Source organism: Muntiacus reevesi, chromosome 9 (genome assembly GCF_963930625.1).
Source record: "Muntiacus reevesi chromosome 9, mMunRee1.1, whole genome shotgun sequence".
Classification (NCBI taxonomy): Eukaryota; Metazoa; Chordata; class Mammalia; order Artiodactyla; family Cervidae; genus Muntiacus; species Muntiacus reevesi.
The window spans coordinates 69,910,310-69,931,053 of NC_089257.1; the positions used below are offsets into that span (position 1 = coordinate 69,910,310).

Here is a 20,744-nt window from a genome sequence, read left to right on the forward strand (position 1 = left end):
CTTAACCCCAGGCTCTTTGCAAATCTAGGTTTAATTTTTATTTATACACTGATGCTTGATACTATGGGAGGAAATCACAATCAAATTATGGTAATTCAAATATTAATAATAAAATTTGGCTATTTTTTTAAAAAATCACCAGCCAGTGCCTGCTGCTATGTGTATTATTTTCCCCACTCCTACTGTGTTAATTTAGTTTGCAATAAACTATTCTAATGTTCTCACTCTTTCTTGGAATCCAAAAAAAGAAATAGCTGAAGGAATGGAATGTTTGTTCTGACTCTGTAGGGCATCTGGGATCTGTCTTCAGTTGCTGGGAGGGGACCCTGCTACCAATATCAATGATGATATTAGCTCACATTTATTTAATGCTTTCTCAGTGTAAGCTCTATTCTAAGCATTTACACGTAATTCTCAAATTACCTTACCAAAGACAAACCATTGTGATCCTCATTCTGCCCATGAGAAAGCTTTAAATGGATCATGAATTGTGAGTTTAATTAGAAGGTAACACAAAGGAAAATGCTGCTTGTCACCATGAGGCAGGTCAAGTAGGAGCAAGACCTTTCTGACATTAGCACTCTCTAGATGAAAGTGGATGTGGGTGGAGAAAAGGAAGGATAATAACATATGTTGAATGTTGACCACATGCTGGACATGGCTTTGGAACCTTCCTATGTATTGTTTCAGTTAATCCTCACGAGAACCATGTAAGACAGGAACTATTAGCCCCATTCTACAGATGAGGAAATTGAGGCTCGGTATGTAAATCAACTGAGACCCTTCCACCTGAAACTAATAGCCCAGGTATCTTAGGCTCTAAAGTCCTTTGTCACTGCTGCTTAAACAAAGATGATGGTGCACAGGGTCCCAGGGCGCAGGCCCCAGGCTGGCTTTCTCTGCTATACACTCCTGCTTCAACCTGAATTTCACAAGTTGTAACTGCTTTATCATTCATCTGTCCCACTAGATTGCAAGATGCGTGTGGGCAGTGGCCACATCTATCTTGTTCAGTGCTATATTCTCAGCACCCAGAAATGTTTGAAAGAATAAGTGAATATCAGTAAGGATCCCTTGTTATGACAGGGGATGTTAGAAAGAAGATAATTAATCTCTTCTGGGATGTTAAAGGGAGATTAGGGATGAATTAATAGGATTTCTAATCCCAGCAGAGCTTCAGAATCACCTGAGAGATATTTATAAATGCAGATTCGTAAGCCCACATCAAACACCCAGAATCAGACTGTTCAGGAGCAGGGTCTGGGTATCTGTCTTTTGTATCACTCCCCAGTCACTTCAGCTTACTTGGCCAGATTAGGAAGCCCCTGTGAATGTATCTGAGTCTGGGGTCCTCTGACTATCATATAATCCTGCGGCTCTTGGATACCCCTTCCCTCTTCCCCCTGCTTCTCTGCCGGGGCTTCTAGGCCCGGCCATGTGTGCATTTGGAGCCGGGATGGAGGTCTGGTGCTGGTCAGGTTTGGGGTGTTATCAGCTGGGTATTTACTGAGCAAAGTTCGGTTAGGGCAGCGCTGTGGATCCGGGTTTAATAGATATCTGGGCTTCCGGGCTTTTGATTCAGAGCCCAGGTCCCTGGGCCCTTATCAGTGATACCATGTGAGCTGAAGGCCCCATGCTACTTGCCTTTCTGGGCTGACCCAGGTCTGCCCTCCAGGGGTCCAAGGCACCAGGCTTCCCTCTGGGAGGGCAGACTGTCCTATCCAGCAGTGGCTGCTTTGGACTTGCTCTCCTGGTCGGGGAAAGCCCTGTGTTTCAGCCCGTGGTGCTTCAGTTTCCTGGCCGTGATGACAAAAGGCAAAGGGAACCTTCTCTGAGAAATGAAGCTGGATACTCTCTGGCCCCAGGCATATGGATCAACATTGGTTATTTGTCCTGGGGGCCACAGAAAACCTGGGAAGCACTCACTACAGTCCATTCTAAATGTCCAGGAAAGGTGAAGGGAAAATGAGTTGGCAGCACATTTTAAGAAACCATCCAACCAATTAATCAATCAATAACTTGTTAAGTTTATTATGGACATGCTACTTGGGAAGATATAGAGAAATAAGGTATACTATTTCACCTTGGGAAGTTTATAGTCTAGCTAAGGGCATAAGAAATTTATAGCAAAAAAGAATTACTAATTATTACATAGCAGACTACAGATTTATTTGAATGCTTGTATTTGAATTCTGTGAAAGTGAAAGTGTTCAGTCGCTCAGTCACATCCAGCTCTTTGTGACACCATGAGCTATAGCCTACCCATGCTCCTCTGACCATAGAACTCTCCAGGCAAGAATACTGAAGTAGGTTGCCATTCCCTTCTCCAGGGCTTCTTCCCGACCCTGGGATCGAACCTGAGTCTCCTGCATTGCAGGCAGATTCTTAACCATTTGAGCCACCAGGAAAGCCCCTAATTCCGTCTCTGATTTTATACTAAGCATGTACTGTGTATGTGTGTGTGTGTGTGTGCTCACTCAGTCGTGTCTGACTCTTTGCAGCCCCATGGACTATATAACCTGCCAGGATCCTCTGTCAATGGAGTTTTCCAGGCGAGAATACTAGAGGGGGTTGCCATTTCCTTCTCCAGGGCACCTTCCTGACCCAGGAATTGAACCTGCGTCTCTTGTGTCTCCTGCGACACCTGGGAAGCCTGTGTTATGCTTCCCGTTTACTGTGTCAGGGACTCCTTAAGATGCTCCTTTGATAAGAAATTGCCAGTTGAGAGGCACAGAGAGATGTGCCTGTGACTCACACAGGATCACACAGCTAGAAAGTGTCAGAGGCAAGTTTTGAGGCCCGTGGCTTCTGACTCAGAGTCCCTGCTCTTACGCCATCCTCTGCTGCCCCCTATGATGAATTCTAACCTGTCTGGAAGTGTTGAAGAGGTTGTAGGATGATGCAAAGTCTGTGGGTCCTGGTGGTCAGCTAGGAGGGTCGTAGTAGCAGTCTTGGGTCAGGAAGAATCTCAAGACGTTTAGAAAAGTGAGAGGAACTTCTGACCCTGGGAGATCGCTGGTAGAGATGAGGAGGGGAGACCTTCACAGAAGGTGGAGAGGAGGAATCTAGACAGAGCTTCTGGCCCGACAGGCTCCACGTGGTGTTTAGTGTACAAAAAGTTTGGGGAATTGGATTGAGATCACGCTGTGGTGCTCGAGCCTGAATCGTCTGGATGGAGGGGAGCCTAGAAGGTTTGGGGCAGGAGGAGTGCTAACCCTGGGAGGAATGTCCTAGGAAGTCATGTGTGGTCCCGCACCTTCAAGCGTAGCTTAGGTGAGCAGGCAGACCCTGGAGGAGAGCGGGCACCTCTGGCTGGGGGCTGTCTGCACAGGGAGACGAGTACCAGTGATGCTGTCTTTGCAGCCACAGCTCCAGAGCAAACCCCGGCCCCACCCCGGCCGTACCAGGGCGTGCGCGTGAAGGAGCCGGTGAAGGAGCTGCTGCGGAGGAAGCGGGGCCATGCCAGCAGCGCGACGTCGGTGACGCCGACTGCGGTGTCGGTGACGCCGGCTGCGGTGAGGGGGCCGCTGTGATCGGAGTGTGTGTGTGTGTGTGTCTGTGTGTGTGTGTGTGTGTGTGTGTGTAGGGGGTGGGGCGTGGTCCAACGGGGTCAGGCGGGGTGTATGTCCGTGTGTGTGTGTGTGTGTGTGTGTGTGTGTGTGTGTGTGTGTGTGTGTAGGGGGTGGGGCGTGGTCCAACGGGGTCAGGCGGGGTGTATGTCCGTGCTCCATGGGATCCTCAGTGAGGGTATGAGGACCACACGTCGCAGAGGTGTGGCTGCTGGAGATTGGGCCGAGGACAGAAGAAGTTGAGCCACTTGAAGTGGGGTGAGGAATCCCACTTGGGCAGCAGTGGTCTCACACGTCCTGATAGGCTTTGAGGGTCCCCCTGGCACAGGGTGAGACCTATTACTTAAGTGCACAGCATTCTTGCTCAAGGGAAACACCCGCCCCCTGGAAAGTATAAGTGGTGCTGATTGGGTCGTGGGGCAGGTGCTTGTTCTGACGAGGGGGGTTCTTGCCCTCCATCCGCCTCCTCTGTTGCCCTGGGACCCTCTGGGTGAGCTTCCTGCAGACAGCTTGCTAGAGGTGGCTGAACCCTGCGCCCCATCTTCCTTCCCTCCTCCAGGTGATGCTGCCCCACCAGCCCCTGGCGACCTACACCGCAGTGGGTAAGAGCTCCCCGCGGCCCCGGCCTCCTCCCAGCCCCTGGTCTGGGTGTCACGGGCAGCTCTGTAACCTCCTCCTTCCCACAGGTCCTTCCTGCCTTGACATGGAGGTCTCTGCCTCCACAGTGACGGAGGAGGGGCCCCTGTGCACGGGCTGGCTCTCCCAGCCCGCCCCGGCCGCCCTCCAGCCCCTGGCCCCGTGGACGCCCTACACCGAGTACGTGTCCCACGAGGCTGTCAGCTGCCCCTACTCGGCTGACATGTATGTGCAGCCTGTGTGCCCCAGCTACACGGTCGTGGGGCCCTCCTCGGTGCTGACCTACGCCTCCCAGCCGCTCATCACCAACGTCACGGTACGTCACATGAAGGCATTTATGCGGAGGGCGCCCTTCTAGAACCTGGGCTGATTTCCTGCCCCTGAGCTTCCTTGCTCTTGATGCCCAGGATAATCAGGTCATCTAAGCCCACCCTGTTCTCCAGGGCGGAGTGTAAGGCGATCTGACACTAGAGGCAGAACTCAAAAAACTACCCTGTAGGTGGTTCTCACTCCATCCGAAGTATAGTTTTCTGAAAAGTTGTGTCACATGTTGCTCAGCCTAGAAATTTTCTTACAAACCCCATTATTGGGTGAATGGTCCAGGGAGGCCTTCTTTCATTCCCAGTGACTTCAAAGGTCTCCCATACAAAGGCTGACAGCCTCCTTTATCATGCCTTATGCTCCCTGGACTGGCACGCCCACCCACCTGCTGGTCTGCCCTGACTCCCCTGCTGCCTGGGACACCGTGAGCCTCAGGGATGGGTCTTAGTTTTTCCTGAATGGGGAACCAGGTGAAGTTTGCATGGGGTCTCTTGCCAGCCTCTCCTTTCTACTCAGATGATTTAGGGGGTGATTATTAACCCAATAATGGGATTTTTCAGAACATTTCTAGGCTGAGCAACACGTGACACAACTTTTCAGAAAACTGTGCTTTTGATGGAGAGAGACCCACCTGCAGGGTAATTTGTTGAGTTCCACCTCTGGTGTCAGGTTGTCTGACACTCTGCCCCTTCATTCACTAGCTTTGTGACTCCAAGCACAGTGACTTAATGCTCTGAATCTCAATGTTCTCATCTGTAAAATGGGAATACTAACGAAAGGTTGATTCATGATCGATGGCCTGATGCACCTAGACTGCTTAGAATACTTCTTGGGCTCAGCCTGGTTTCCAGAATACAGAAAGCACTCAATAGATAAGAGCTATTATGATTGCCTCAAAGTTGACCAGTAGCATAAACCAAGTGCTATCTTCAAGTGCTGGATAGGAAAGAAAGGGTTTGTTCCCCTAGGAATGGAGGAAGGAAGAGAAATAGTTTCATGTGAATGGTGCCTGTTTGACCAAAGGAATGGGAATCTCCCAGGTGTTCAGAGGGGAAAAGACCAGTGGTTACAGCCATATCCAGCACCAGTCCAAGGAAGGCTGTGGGAGGTAGAGTGAGGCTCTCATGAGTCACTGCAGAGCTCATCCATGATGAGCTTGCTTTGGTCCCCCCAACCCACTCTGTTTACCTCAAGGTCCAATGTCGTCCTGAAGCTCCTCCCCTTCAAGCACCACCCAGGTCTGGGTTGCAGGACCCCTCCCCCTCCACGCCCACCCGCTGCTCAGCAAACCAGTGGTGGGATCTGAACGGTAGTGGATGAGAAGCAGTTCATTCAACACCCCTCCCAGGCAGTTCATTTCCATATTGGAGTCCTAGGGTGGGGGTGGGGAGTGGTGGACACAATGGTTCCCAACCTTTTCAGGACCAGGAATTCCTTTCATTATTTATCCTTTTCATCAGTCCTACCTCTTGCTTTGAAAAGTTCTGTGTATCAAACAAACCATATTTATTAAGAAATAATTTATTTGTTTTGCCATTCTGTAAATTAACTCATCAAAGCTGATTAGAGCTATCAATTTCCACTCCTGATCTGCAGGAGATAAGACCTGTATGAAGGGTTGATGTAATTCTATCCCTGAGCCAAGAAACCTGCGGTGGTAGTTGACCTGCCCAGGTTTATGTAGGATTTCCATTTGGATTTTTTAAATACTAGAAGTGATAAGGCTTTGTTGGGAGGCCGAAAGTCCTCTGAGACCCTTTCCGGCTCTATTATTCTATAGAAAAATACCCTAAAGCCTTGCTACTCAAACTGTGATCCTTGGACCAGCTGCATTGGCATCACCTGGGATCCTATTAGAAATGCAGATTCTAGGTCTGATCAGACCTCCTGTACCAGAATCTGCATTGCAGCAAGGTCCCAGAAGATTGAAATAAGCTCTTCCCCAGTGGTAAAGAATCCGCCTGCCAATGCAGGAGACACAAGAGACGTGGCTTTGATCCCTAGGTTGGGAAGATCCCCTGGAGTAGGAAATGGGAACCTGCTCCGTTGTTCTTGCCTGGATAATTCCATGGACAGAGGAGCCTGGTTGGCCACAGAGAGTCAGACATGACCGAACACACAGTACTAATGACTCTAATAGTTTGTTCTCAAGACAGAGTGGCCACTGGAGGAAATGTGACAGGGGGACAGAGGGTGGTGGGGGAGGTTTTGGCCTCTTACACACACATCATTCCTTGCAAAGACAGCCCTCCCCTCCCTCCTTCCTCATCAGTGGCATCCAGGCCCTAGGTTTGGCAGCCTGAGCTGGGACTTGTAGGATGGCTGCCATGCAGGTGAAAGATACTGTTTACAGAGCGCCTGGGAGAATGGCCCTGACCTTTGGCGGTCCCTAGAAAGGCCTCAGGGGACCCAGCTAAGCAGCAGTAGAGGCTGAGGTAATGGGAGGCTAGAGGAGCTGAGCTCAAGGGGTCCTCAGGATCCCACACCTGCTGTGTGGTGTCAGGACAGTCTTTGTGTCTAGGCACAGCAGTGGCCACTTGGTAATGCAGCTCCACTGCCGTGTGACGGGCTTTTAAGTTGCATGTCACCCCTCCACACACATATTTTGATATCTCTGAAATCTGGATGCATTTTCTATTCAGTGAAATCTGGAAAAGCATCTGTTCTTCGCTCAGCCCTGTGATGTCAGTCCTTTGGGTAATCTGTTTTACAGATGAGAAAACAGAGGCTTCAGGTGGGGATGTATGAGAGGGCATGTACCTAGTGAGTGGCAGAGGAAGGGATGTGGAAGTTTGGCTTGGGGGAGGCTTTGCACAGGGGAAGGCAGAGCCCTCTGGAGTGAGAAGGGCTGAGGGGAGGGAAACAGAGATCCCGCAAGGACTGGGGTGAGCAGTGGGTAGCCAGGGCTGCTAACCACCCTGCGTCTCCCCCATCACAGACGAGGAGTGCCGCTGCGCCCACCGTGGGGCCCCCGCTGGAGGGCCCCGAGCACCAGGCTCCCCTCACCTACTTCCCGTGGCCTCAGCCGCTGTCCACGCTGCCCACCTCCACCCTGCAGTACCAGCCTCCAGCCCCAGCCCTGCCTGGGCCCCAGTTTGTCCAGCTCCCGATCTCCATCCCCGAGCCAGTCCTTCCGGACGCCGAGGACCCCAGGAGAGCCATCGGTTCCCTGACCATCGACAAGCTACTTTTGGAGGAAGAAGATAGTGACACCTACGCGCTCAACCACACGCTCTCTGTGGAAGGCTTTTAGGGCTGGCGCCCACCAGAGAGCCTCCTGTTCAGCACCCTGTTTCCTGAAACTGGGATTTAAAAATGAGCCTGGGATCAAGTCCTCAGATTCATTTCTGCTTGAAATTGCCATTTCATAACTACACTTTCTACCCCAAACTAGAATTGTAAACCAGACTTTCTCCCACCCTCTCTCCCTTCCAACCCTCCCCATTTTTCTTACTCACCCTTTTTTATTTCTTTTTCCATTTCAGTTCCCTTTGAGGAAGGCATTAGGGATTTTAAAGATAGATTTGATGGCAGGTGTTGCCTAATTTCTGTGGCCCAGGATTTTCACTTCTGTCACGTTCCCTTCCTGGAGAAGGCCCCTTTCTTCAATGCCCCCCACTTCACGGTAGCCAGCAGCCCCACTGAGCCGTCTGCAGGCAGTGACGTCCCAAGCTTTGTCGTTTTGAGATGGATGGGGTGCCCTGTGAGAAGACCAGCCCTGCCAGCATCTCCAAGTGCAGAACCAACGCCGGAGGCCTTGAGTGTCCGTTCCCACAATTGCTCCTTTGTTTGCTGTTCTCAGCTTTGGCCAGGTCTACAGTCTAGGCATCAGGGTCTCAAGGCCTGGGGCTCAGCGAGGTGATGGTGGGGGTTGGGAAGGAACATCAGAGTGGGTAGGGGCTGGACCGGGGCGGGCGGTGGACAGAGGCGGGATGGGGGCTTGGAGTGCGTACATGGGGGAGGGCGTGGGGGCAGGGGAGCACAGAAGGACTGAGGAATGGTTTGCTTTAATTACTTTGTTATTAAGAAGGGGAATGTTCTTAAGAAAAATATAGCTTTAATAGATGGTTTTGCTGCTCTTCTTTAGGATACTTGCAAGGCCAGCTGAGTTTTCGTAAACAGAATGATTGTATATGTCTTTCCATGTCCAGACCCAGCGGGGCTGAGTGCGGGCCAAGATCCACTGAGACCATGGTTACTGGGTCCTGGCTGAATGCGGCCAATGTGCCTCTTGAACTTCCATAGACCACCCTCGTGTGGAGACAAGACCTCCCCGCCAAGCACCATCCTTCCTGGGGCTTCTAGAGCCTCAGTCAGAAGGACGGCCAGGTTTCATTTCCATTTTTGTTTTTATTTTTTTGCTGGAGAAACATCAGATTTGCAGGGACCCGAGCACATTTGCCACCACGGTGCTCATCTCCCGACAGTGGCTGTATTCGTGGGAAACTAGCATTAGTTGGAGGACTCCGTATAGACGTAATGGACTCTTCTGGGGAATGACATAGATTTGCCATTTTAAATAACATTTTGGAGAAAAATTGCCTTTCTTTTGGATTTTTTTCTGCTTTGGGTTTATTTTTGACTTCACTTTCTGGTATCTGCCTAAAGTCCCCAAAACAGATATCTTGAATTGCTTTATTCAGACTTAATTTTTTTTTTTAGATTTAAAAGCTTAAAATAGCATTTTAGATAACAAATTTCCATCTTTGTCAGCAGTGGTGTGAGTAGGTAATAGAGAAGGGAGTCTCAGGACTGTTTGATCAAAAGCCCTGGTTTCCTATAAAAAACACTATGCAAGATTTTCCCACTTACTATTTGAAGCTTTGAGAACGTGCAGAAGCAGTCTCTATTAGGGAGTTTAAGTCAGCAAAACTAGCAAAGAAATAAAATAGAATACTTGACTTATTTGCTAAGATTTAAGACGTGTTTTTTTTTTTTTTTTTCTTCTTTTCTTGAGGTCATGTATCTTGGTTGTAACCATCCATCTACGTTTCTTCCTGGGGTTTTCTGTTAAGATGGAAACATTTTCAATAAAGATTTGCTCAGATTTTTCTGTGCTGAAGTGTTTTATTTCTTATCAGATTAATCCCCTTAGCTTGCATTTCTGTGTCAGGCAGTGTTGTTCAAGGAAGGAGCTTATACTAGTCTTGTAGACTTTGCAATGTGACCAGCTGCCCGGGAAGATAAATCTAGCCCCACTCCCTTTGCAGCCCATTTCTCCCAAGCAAAACATGCAAAGCCAGGAGGCTTGGTCTCCAGAAGAGTAGGGATCTGAGAAGACTGAAGAAAATCTTTTTAACCCTATTGCTCTTCCTCTTATCCGTGGTACATGAGTACCTGCTCATGATGGTGGGTGCCCGGGGATAAATCAGCCCTTGGCACTTCCACAGCAGGTTCTTAGAGTCCACCGATCAGAATCCCGGGACATATGACATGGTGCTGAGTGCTGTGCCCAAAGGAGGCCATCTATTAGGACCAGACATCACAACGAAATGGGATCTCTAGAAGCCAGCCAGCCTCCTCTGACACCAGTCCTTGGCATGCGGAACATTTTGGAGGGGTTGCCTTTTCCTGGTGATTTTCTGAGTTACTGAGAATCTCTGAGCTCACTGCCTTCATTGGTATTATTTACTGAGGTGATTGTCTTTTTTAAATGATCTACTTTATTCTGCTGTGTCGCTTATTTCCAGTTTGGGGGGACAAAAATACATCTAGTTATTTGCCTCACTTTAGATTATCACCACCATTGTCTTCTTTGTTTATTCTTCATGTAGATCATAATCCAGAAAAAAGATCTAGAAGGTAAGGGATTTGAGGCTATTTTCTCTAGATTTACTAAGGTGCAACTGAAGGGGAAGACCTTTCACAAACACACTTTGCAGCCCTCACTCACCCCTTATGTGACAGAAGGGTGAACCACTTGCACTACGACATGAAGAGAGTGACCGGTTTGGTGTAGACTGGTGCTTTACAGGATTCTGATTCACAGGCTGTCCACTTGTAACGTGAAAATAGGGATCAAGGAGAAATGAGTATGTGATGAGGTGAAGAGGCTGGACATGTGCAAAATCATGAAATTGCATGGCCAAGTGGCTCAATTCTCTAAACATTATTTTGTACCCATATGCAAGTGGAAGTTTGAAGACGTATCCTCAAGCTAAACATGAATTTTTGAAATCAGACATCATAGATAACTTATTTTTTACAAACTTACTTCCAATATGAGGCAATCAATAACTCCTCATTGAATTTAATTCATTTGAGAGATCATTCCATTCCATTTAGGAAATACTGAATGGAAGATTGCAATTGATTATAATAGATTCTCCTTTAGTGGACTTACAGATATGTGATGTTTCTCAGGTTTTTTTGTGTTTAAATGTTGGGTAGGAACTTTCATAAATTGGTGTTCCTAATCTGTTTATAAGTTTTTTCCAAGTACAGCTATGACTACTGTGGGACGGTTTAAAATTTTTAAATTTTGGGAAGAACACTTAGGTTTATCCTCAAAGCATTTTTTGACAATAAAATATTGCAACCTTTATTTAAAATAAAACACGAGTTGGCAAGCCTTGTGAGACAACAGGCTGACAACATTCCCTTTTCAAGGGTCTCTATCCTCAACACAGTTTGATATTTACAACATAGCGCTGTTATCTATAGGCATGATGTGGTACATCAGATCTCTAGAACTTATTCATCTTGCATAACTAAAATTTTATCTCCATTGATAAGCAATTCCTCTTTCCCCCCTCCCCTTAGGCACTGACAAACACCATTCTCTTCTTTGCTTTTATGAGTTTGATTATTTTAAATATTTCATGTAAGTATATAGAATCATGTAGTATTTTCCTTCTGTAACTGGCTTATTTCACTTAGCATAATGTCTTCAATGGATAAAGAAAATGCATATAAATACAATGGAATACTATTCATCTTAAAAAATCCTATAAGTGACAACATTAATGAACACTGCTAGAGGTATTCATTCATTCACTGAACATTTTTATCAAGTGCCAACTCTGGGATACACAGGCATCATGGATTATTACAGATTTCTGTTTTGAAAAAAAATTTTCCATCTTGGTGATTCCAAAAATAGAAATTTAAAAGATGAGGTAAGTATAAAATAGATAATTTTTAACTTTTATTTATTAATGATATAAAGGTACTTTTGACCTCATTTACTATAAATAATATTTAGAGGGAGAATTGTTATTGAATATGTCTAATTGCTTTAAAAAAGTCTTTGTAATGTACCAACTTGAAGATCTGGGTCTAAGTTCAGGTTATTTCAATACCTTTTGAATAGATATCATAGCTGAAAAAGATACCATACAAAGATATTTAAATCCAAATAAAAATAGTATGTACTTGGCTATGCTAAATAAATTACAGGACTCATTTCAAAATCAATTTTGCAAAGACAATTTTATTATATTTCCATTAAAAAATCTAATTAATTCATTTTAATTGGAGGATAATTTCTTTACAATGTAGTGGTTTTTGCCATACGTCAACATGAATCACCCATGGGTGCACATGTGGCCCCTCATCCTGAATCCTCCTCCCACCTCCCTCCCCACCCCATCCCTCTGGATCGTCCCAGAGCACCAGCTTTGAGTGCCCTACTTCGTGCATCAAACTTGCACTGATCATCTATTTTACATATGGCAATATATGTGTTTCAATGCTATTCTCTCAAATCATCCCACTCTCCCCTTCTCCCACATAGTCCAAAAGTTTGTTCTTTACATCTGTGTCTCTTTTGCTGACTTTAATATAGGATCGTCGTTACTGTCTTTCTAAATTCCAAAAATATGCATATATACTCTATTGGTGTTTCTCTTTCTGACTTACTTCATTCTGTATAATAGGCTCTGATTTCATCCACCTCATTAAAACTGACTCAAATGCATTCTTTTTTTAAAATAACTGGAAGTGGCAACCCACTCCAGTACTCTTGTCTGGAAAATCCCATGAATGGAGGAGCCTGGTAGGCTACAGTCCATGGGGTCGCAAAGAGTCAGACACGACTGAGCGACTTCAATTCACTAATATCCCGTTGTGTATATGTACCACAACTTCCTTATCCATTCATCTGCCGATGGACATCTAGGTTGCTTCCACATCCTAGCTATTGTAAACAGTGCTGCAATGAATATTGGGGTACATGTGTGTTTTTTCAATTTTGATTTCCTCGGTGTGTATGCCCAGCAGTGGGATGACTGGGTCGTATGGCAGTTCTATTCCACGTTTTTTAAGGAATTTCCACACTGTTCTCCTTAGTGGTTGTACTAGTTTGCATTCCCACCAACAGTGTAAGAGGGTTCCCTTTTCTCCACACCCTCTCCAGCATTTATTGTTTCTAGACTTCTTGATGGTGGCTATTCTGACTGGCGTGAGATGATATTTCATTTGGTTTTGATTTGTATTTCTCTAATAATGAGTGATGCTGAGCATGTTTTCATGTGTTTAGGCTTTATTTTAAAATTTGGTTAGTAAATTTCATCTTAGCTGATGTCAACTAGTCTTGCAAAATCATTGAAGATGTTGATTTTTTATTATTTAACACATTGAGTAAGAACCCTCAAACTCTTTATTTGGAAAATTTTAAATAGACTAAAAATTTCCATTTCTACTTTAAAAAAATGTGTAAAGATACAGGTGACACATTTAACTTAATTGTTGTTAGCAATAATATTACATAATGGTGGAATCATTCCTAAACATCCACTAGACCTCACATTATAAAGTTTTCTCTGTTACTGAATTTCTAAAAGCACTATTAAAATATCATCTATACCCTGATGGCTTGGATTAAATGCAAATTGTGTTTAAACTTTTAAGCTAAGTTTTTTTTTTTTTTTAATTTGCAAGTAGCATATTTTGGACAGTCAATTTATCAATCAAAAAGATCAGAAAATTTAGTATTATTGAATTTTAAAAAATTAATAGTAATTTATTTTTAAGCTTGACATTTCTTTGGGATTTTCCGCCATGAGATAATGAGTAATTCTCTTCGTGGTGGAAGAATCTTATATCATTATAAAGACTATATCCTTTAAAGCTGTTGCATTTATAAAATTAATCACACTGATAATCACCCTTTAAACTTCAAAGGTTGCTGAATGATGGAAATGAATAAGCTGAGCAAGGATGTCATCATCATCCCTCCTCCTATGTGTAGCTTCTGCTTGTCCCTAGGGACATTTTCAGAGCCATCGGTCACACATATCCAAGTCGGGGGGCCAGCGTTAGTCCATATTAGGTGACCAATTTGTCCTGGTTGCCTGGGAGTTTCCTAGATTTAGTCCTGTGTTCCAGGAAATCCTTTAGTCTGGAGTAAATTGGGACCTTTCATCACCTCAGTCCGCATAGTAAATACAAGTAGATATTAATTTTTTTCTTTCTCTGTTTTTTCCCTTATAAATTAGTAGATTTGTGTCTGCACACCAATGGATTGTCTCATGTGATCCTTAGGTTTCACGTGTCCCACTTGACAGCTTGTAATTGAGGTTCTTGGTAAAAGCTCCTCTGGGGACCACATGAGGGATGCTGGCTGTGGCCTTAAAAGCTCTGTCATAAGTAAGGGGTTCTAAGTCAGAGATGTAGGGACACCATGGGTTCTACAGGGAATGATCTGGGGTTTCTCATCTGAGACACTTCAGTTCAGTTCAGTCACTCAGTCATGTCCGACTCCTTGCGACCCCATGAACCCCATGAACAAGGGGTGGTGATAGCATGAGACACATATTACATGTGGGCTTCCCAGGTGGCGTACATGATAAAGAATCTGCATGCCATGCAAGAGATGCAAGAAATGCAGCTTCAATCCTTGGGTTGGGAAGGTCCCTTGGAGTAGGAAGTGGCAACCCACTCCAGTATTATTGTCTGGAAATTCCCATGGACAGAGGAGCCTGGCGGGTTACAGTCCATGGGGTCGCCAAGGGTTGAACACAACTGAGCACCCGCACACCACACGTTACATACTGTCTCAAAACTAAAATCAAGTTCTCACAAAAGGTTTTCTTTATCCAACCTGGTCTTAAAGCAACACCCGTACTAATAAATCAGTGTCAACTCTTCTGGGAAAGTCTTAAGAGAAGGCACATTATCCTTGAGGTCAGGGTGATGGCTTCTTTTACCCAATTGAATCAGGTGGGAAACTCTGAATAGCGGTCTCAGCCTAGATGGCACATTAGGATCACTTGGGGTGTCTTCAAAAATTCCTTTCCTGGGCCCAGACCAAGACTGAGGGCAACTAAGCAGAATAGCTGGGAGTGAGAACTGGGCATCAGGGATTTTAAAGCTCTGAGGTAATTTCAACATGGAACCCAAGCCCAGAGCCACTGCTCACTCACTCTCCAGTGTCAGTGGTGTAGGGATGGCTGTCTGCAAACTGACAAGAGATTTCAGCAACTCGTGTGTGATGCATAGAATTGATGCTGTGCTATTTTGTTTGTTCTAAATTAAATTTTTATTGGCTTTACAACTTTACATAGTTGCTTTACAAGGCTGTGTTAGTTCCTTTGTGCAGCAAAATGGATCAGCTTTTCACACACACACATACCTGCTCCTTGTTGGATTTCCACCCCCCCATTTAGGTCACCAGAGCACTGGGTAGCGTTCCCCGTGCTGCATACTAGGTACCCATTAGTAATCCATTTTACACATAGTGTCAATAGTGTCTGTGCATCAAATCCAACCTCCCAAATCATCCCTAATTAAATAGAACAGCATCTCTTTCTGACTGACTAAGTCAGAAGAAATCCTGTTCTCTTCAATTAATGTTGTTTTCCTACCAAGCCAGGCAGGGGTGTAGTACTGAACTATCTATTCATCAGAGGGTGGAAGCCTAGTGGTCTTAGCAATCACTCTATAAAACCTGTAGAGTGGATACATTTAGTGGAGAGACAGCAGCTAAAGTCATTTTATCATCTGAGCCACCAGGGAAGCTCAAGCTAAAGTCATTTTTAGATGCCCATTATCTGACAGCATGAAAATTCTCTTTCAATATGTGTAGTTCCCACAAGCAAATGCAAAAATGAAAGGTAAAGGAAAGAGCAGGATGTAGAATCTGTTCCCTTTTGTCTCACCTGTGTGCTGTTAAACTTCAGTAACGGATTGATGTGTTCAATATGGAGCCTCCTGGGCCAGCTGAAAATGCGATGGGGACAACAGCGATGGCAGGATATCCCAGACAAGCTTAAGGTGCGGTCAACTCAGGAGCCCCCCTGGGCAGAGGACTTTGTGATGTTCAAGCTGAACAAAACATTAAAGCATGAGCCACGTGGGACCAAGAAATCTGCTTTTTCCAATAAAACTAAGCCTTGACCAATGTCCTTACTTGCTATCTTAGATTCCATTTATGTCAGTGGAGAAAGACCCTGATGCCTGGAGGGCCTCCGAGAGCTGGAGGACTAGGAGCCAGGAGTCTAAGGAAGGTTGTCACCCACTGCGGGTAAATGAGACTGGAGAGCCTTGTGTCATTTGCCAGCTGCAATAGCAATGGTGTGCTGGGTACTTGGGGAGTTCAAGGAAAAGTCAGGCATAGCCCTGACCACAAGAAGCTCAGGGTTAGGACAAGTGGAAGGTTGCGGTAGAATGAAAGAAGTGGGGGTGGTAGATCTATACACAAGTCTTAACTGTCCCACCTTCACTAATGAAAATGTTACTGCCATCTCACTTAATCCTCACAAAAGGCAAATGAAGACTATACAATTTTAATTCCCATTCATAGGAGGAAGAGACAGATTTAAAGCGGCTGAGTAATCTGTCCAAGTTCACACAATCGGTAAGTAGCCCACCTTATCTGATGCTCTTCTTTTTAACCACTTTGTCGTATGGTCAGCAACACTGACTCTAGTCTGAAGAGCTCTGCCACGGGTTCTAAGTAGGCCTAAGAACACCAGGAATTCTACTAGTGAATAATCCTGCGGTTTCTGATTTGAGATAAAGACTGGGGATGAGACCAAATGTATCTATTTCTTATCATGACCTGCAGTATCATAGTGATCAATTACTATGTCCAGACCTGGTGCCAGGACACTTTGCTACCTGACATACTTAACACAAATTGGAATATTTAAAGGGCTGAAATAAAATGCATTAATATTTTAACAAAATTCAGTTGTTTTAAAGTGTTTGTTAGAGCCCCAATCTGTAGATATGCTTAAAAATGATTTTCAGAGGAAGGAGATGATTAGTATGAAGTTTTTACAGAGATTATTTGAAATAGGTATTTCATGTGTTTCTGAAAGGGATTTTCATTTGTTTTCCCAAAAGACTTTGATTTACATAGTCATGTTCCCCTTTTTGAACAGAAATTTGTAAGCCATCTTATTAAAAAGAAGAAACAGCCTAATCTTTTCTATCCAAACCAGTAAGGCTTTGAGGATAAGATGTATTAAAAATGCCTTAGTACCATGGCAGACCTTAGTCTAGATGTGTGCTTTCTTTGTGCCTGGGGAAGTAAGTCAGGATAAAGAGTTTTCAGAGTTGCAGTATTAGTTCCTGTTCACCTCTGGGAACAGTGACTCTGGTCTATGTATTTGAAGACAAGAAGGCAGACCAGACATCCTCGTGATGCTGAAGGGGCTTTTGAGCAGAACTTGTTTGGCCACCACAGTGACTCAGCACCAGCTTACAGCGACTAGCTCAGAGCACTGTACATTTGCTGGTGTTTTCATGTCCCAGTGTTGATGAGCTGTGGTTTTGAAATGGAATTACAGTTTCTTTCACGTATCAAAAGTCATCGTCTCATATGAGGCAGTGGGGCATAGTGAAAGAAAGAATAGTTTGGCGCAGACAAAGCTCTGCTTGAATGGGGATAATATATGTGATAATATAGTTAAAGAGCCTACAGTAATTTCTGACATTTCAAAAGCCCTCCAGAAATGTTAGTTCTTCTTAAGTAGACGGTTAGAAGGTTCTACATCTTAAACTTTTAAAATGTAAAAGCATCTCACAGGTTTTATAGAAACACTTTATAGAAACGAAATTTAGAGGCAAATTAGTTATCATATAGCTGATGTTGAAATAGAATCTCCTGGTTGGAAATAATTTACCTTCCTTTTTACAGCTGTAATTTTTCCCAGTTTTAGGTCTGAAATAAAAGTGCTTTTTTTTTTTTTTTTTAATATATAAATCATGTAGTTGTCATAGCTTTACCACACTAGTAATCACAGTTTTAAACATTAGAATGTACACTTGCTGAAAATAGTAACGACTTACTGTGTTTTCTTTTGGGAAAGTTCAGTGCAGTGAATAACCTAGGTTTCTTAGAAGTCTGGGTGTTGGATAACCAATGCATGGCACAGGTGGGCTGTGGGCCAGTATGCAGTGGCGAGAGAATGTCTACCTGGGGCTGAATTTCTCAGGCTTATATCCTGAGGTCACCAGGGAGAGTTTTGATCTTTCACATGAGTGTTACTTTTTTCCTACTCATCATTTTGTTATGCAAATGTTCACACACACAGAAATTTAAAGAATTGTATAGCGAACATCTATATACTTACTACCTAAGATTCTACAATTAATATTCTATCACAAATCAGTCTGGTTCATTTACTTACCCACTATTTATCCTTTAATATGTCTGTATTTAGATAGATTTCAAAGTGAGTTGCTGATATGGGCATAATAATCCCTAGATATTTTAGGATGCATACATGAAATGAATATTAGATTAGGTTTTTTTTTAAATTGTGAGATCAAATTTGCATAAGGTGAAACAGATATATCTTAAGGGTACTATTAAATTAGCTCACATGCATAACTCTCATCAAGATGCACAAAATTAACTATCAACCCCAAAATTTTCTCACACCCCTGCTTAGTCAATCTCCATGCCTACCTCCTTAAAGGCAACCATCATTTTTCTTTCCTCCACAGATTAATCAGAGTGGCCGGTTGTAGAATTAACATGAATTGAATGACATAGTGAACATTCTCTTAAGTAAATTTTGCTTTGCTCTGTATAATATTTTTATATTAATCTGTATTGTGCATATATAGGTAGTTAGTTCTGTTTTATTGCTGAGTAATATTCCCTTGCAAGAATATCTACTATAGTTTGCTTATCCATTTTCCTATTGATTGACACCTGGGCTGTTTCCAGGTTGAGGTTATTATGGGTACAGTTACTGAAAACATTCTTGCACAAGTTGTTCTATTTTGTGTGTGTATGTGTACATACATTTTTATTTCTCTTGGGTAAATACCTAAGAATAAAATCACTGGATCTTATGGTAGATACATGTTTAATTTTCCAAGAAAGCTGGTAGATCTTGTTCCAGAGTGGTTATACCATTTTACATTTCCACCAACAACATATGAGAGTTCCAGTTCCTCTACTGCCTTGCCAACATTTGGTCTATCTCGTTTTGGTTTTAATTTGCATTTCTTTGATGACTAATGATGTTGGACACTTTGTTCTACACTTATTTATTGATCATTCATCTTCTTTTGTGGAATGTCTGTTCAAATCTTTTGCCCATTTTAATAGGGTAAATTGTCTTCTTTTTATTGAGTTATAAGAGTTCTTGATATATTGTGAATACAATTCATTTGTTAGTTATATGTTTTGTGAATATTTTCTTCAAGTTGAAGCTTGCCTATCATTTTTCTAATAGTATCTTTTGATGAGGATAAACTTTTAAACTTGATGCAGTACAGTTCATTATTCTTTTCTTTTGTCATTCAGTTGCTAAGTCAAGGCTGGCTGTTTGTGAATCCCATGGACTGCAATATGCCAGGCTACCCTGTTCTTCACTATCCTCTGGAGTTTGTTCAAACTCATGTCCACTGAGTCAGTGATGCCATTCAACCATCTCATCCTCTGTTGCCCCCTTTTTCTTCTGCCTTCAATCTTTCCCAGCATCAGAGTCTTTTCCAATGAGTTGGTTCTTTGCATCAGATGGCCAAATATTGGGGGAGCTTCAACTTCAGCATCAGTCCTTCCAATGAGTATTCAGGATTTATTTCTTTTAGGATTGACTGGTTTGATCTACTTGTTATCCAAGTGACTCTCAAGAGTCTTATCCAACATCACAGTTCAAAAGCATCAATTCTTTGGCACTCAACTTTCCTTATGGTCCAATTCTCACATCCATACATGACTACTGGAAAAACCATAGCTTTAACTCTATTGGCCTTTGTTAGCAAAGTGATGTCTCTGCTTTTGAATACTCTGTCTAGGTTTGTCACAGCTTTTCTTCCACGGAGCAAGTGCCTTTTAATTTCTTGGCTGCAATCACTATCCTCAGTGATTTTAGAGCCCAAGAATATTTTTTTCTTTTATGGGTGTTTATTTCTGTCTATCTAAGAAATTCTTGCCTTCTTGCCTCCCACCCCATAAGTTATGCAGATATTACCCTGTTTTCTTATAGAAGCTTGGTAGTTTTATGTTTTACATTGAAACCTAAGACCCCTTTTCTGTGTGTGTATGGGGGGGGTATGATATAGGAGTTAAAGTTCTTTTTGTTTTCCTCTACATGAACATTCAGTTTCTCTAATATCATTTGTTGAAAAGCATTTCCTTTCTGCATTGGAGTTCTCTTATGTTTTTGTTGAAACTAAGTGATTATGTAAGTGTGATTCCATTTCAGGTTTTTCTTTTTTGATCCATTGATATTTTTTATCTATTCTTGCACCAAACTACCACTCTGTTTCAGTTAATATAGCTTTATGGAAACTCTTGAAATCAAATATGTAAGTTCTCCAACTTTGTTTTCCTTTTTTCCAAGATTGCTTTGAATATTTTAGGTCCATTTCATTTCCATGTAAACTTTAGAACCAGATTATAAATTCCTACAAAAAACCAAGTGAGATTATGATTGGGATTGCATTAAATTTGTAGATCAATTTGCAGATGATTGACATCTTAAAACATTGCATCTTCTAGTCCATGAACATGGTATGTCTCTCCATGAATTTAGAACTTTAAACTTTCTCAGTAAGGCTTTGTAGTTTTCAGTGTACAAATTTTATGCATTTTAAAAATTTATTACAAAGTGTTTTATGTCTTTCCTTTTTTATTGGTGGATAATTGCTGTATCTTATGTTTTTGATGTTATTATTAAATAAATTGTATTTAAAATTTTATTTTGTAATTGACATTAATATATATGAACACAATCATTATTTATGGATTGATCTTATATTCCTCAATCCTGCTAAACATATTTGTGGGGTCTAATAGCTATTTTGGTAGAT

General features: G+C 43.2%; 1 protein-coding gene across 1 annotated transcript; it reads left to right on the top strand.

Annotated features, from left to right (window-relative positions):
- The first annotated feature begins 537 nt into the window (after positions 1-537).
- POU2AF1 (POU class 2 homeobox associating factor 1) lies at positions 538-7,779 on the top strand. Its single transcript, XM_065946143.1, has 6 exons — positions 538-551; positions 1,428-1,478; positions 3,332-3,494; positions 4,129-4,171; positions 4,256-4,521; positions 7,465-7,779. The coding sequence occupies exons 1-6, from the start codon at positions 538-540 to the stop codon at positions 7,777-7,779; spliced, it is 852 nt and encodes a 283-aa protein (XP_065802215.1).
- Positions 7,780-20,744: the final 12,965 nt, after the last annotated feature.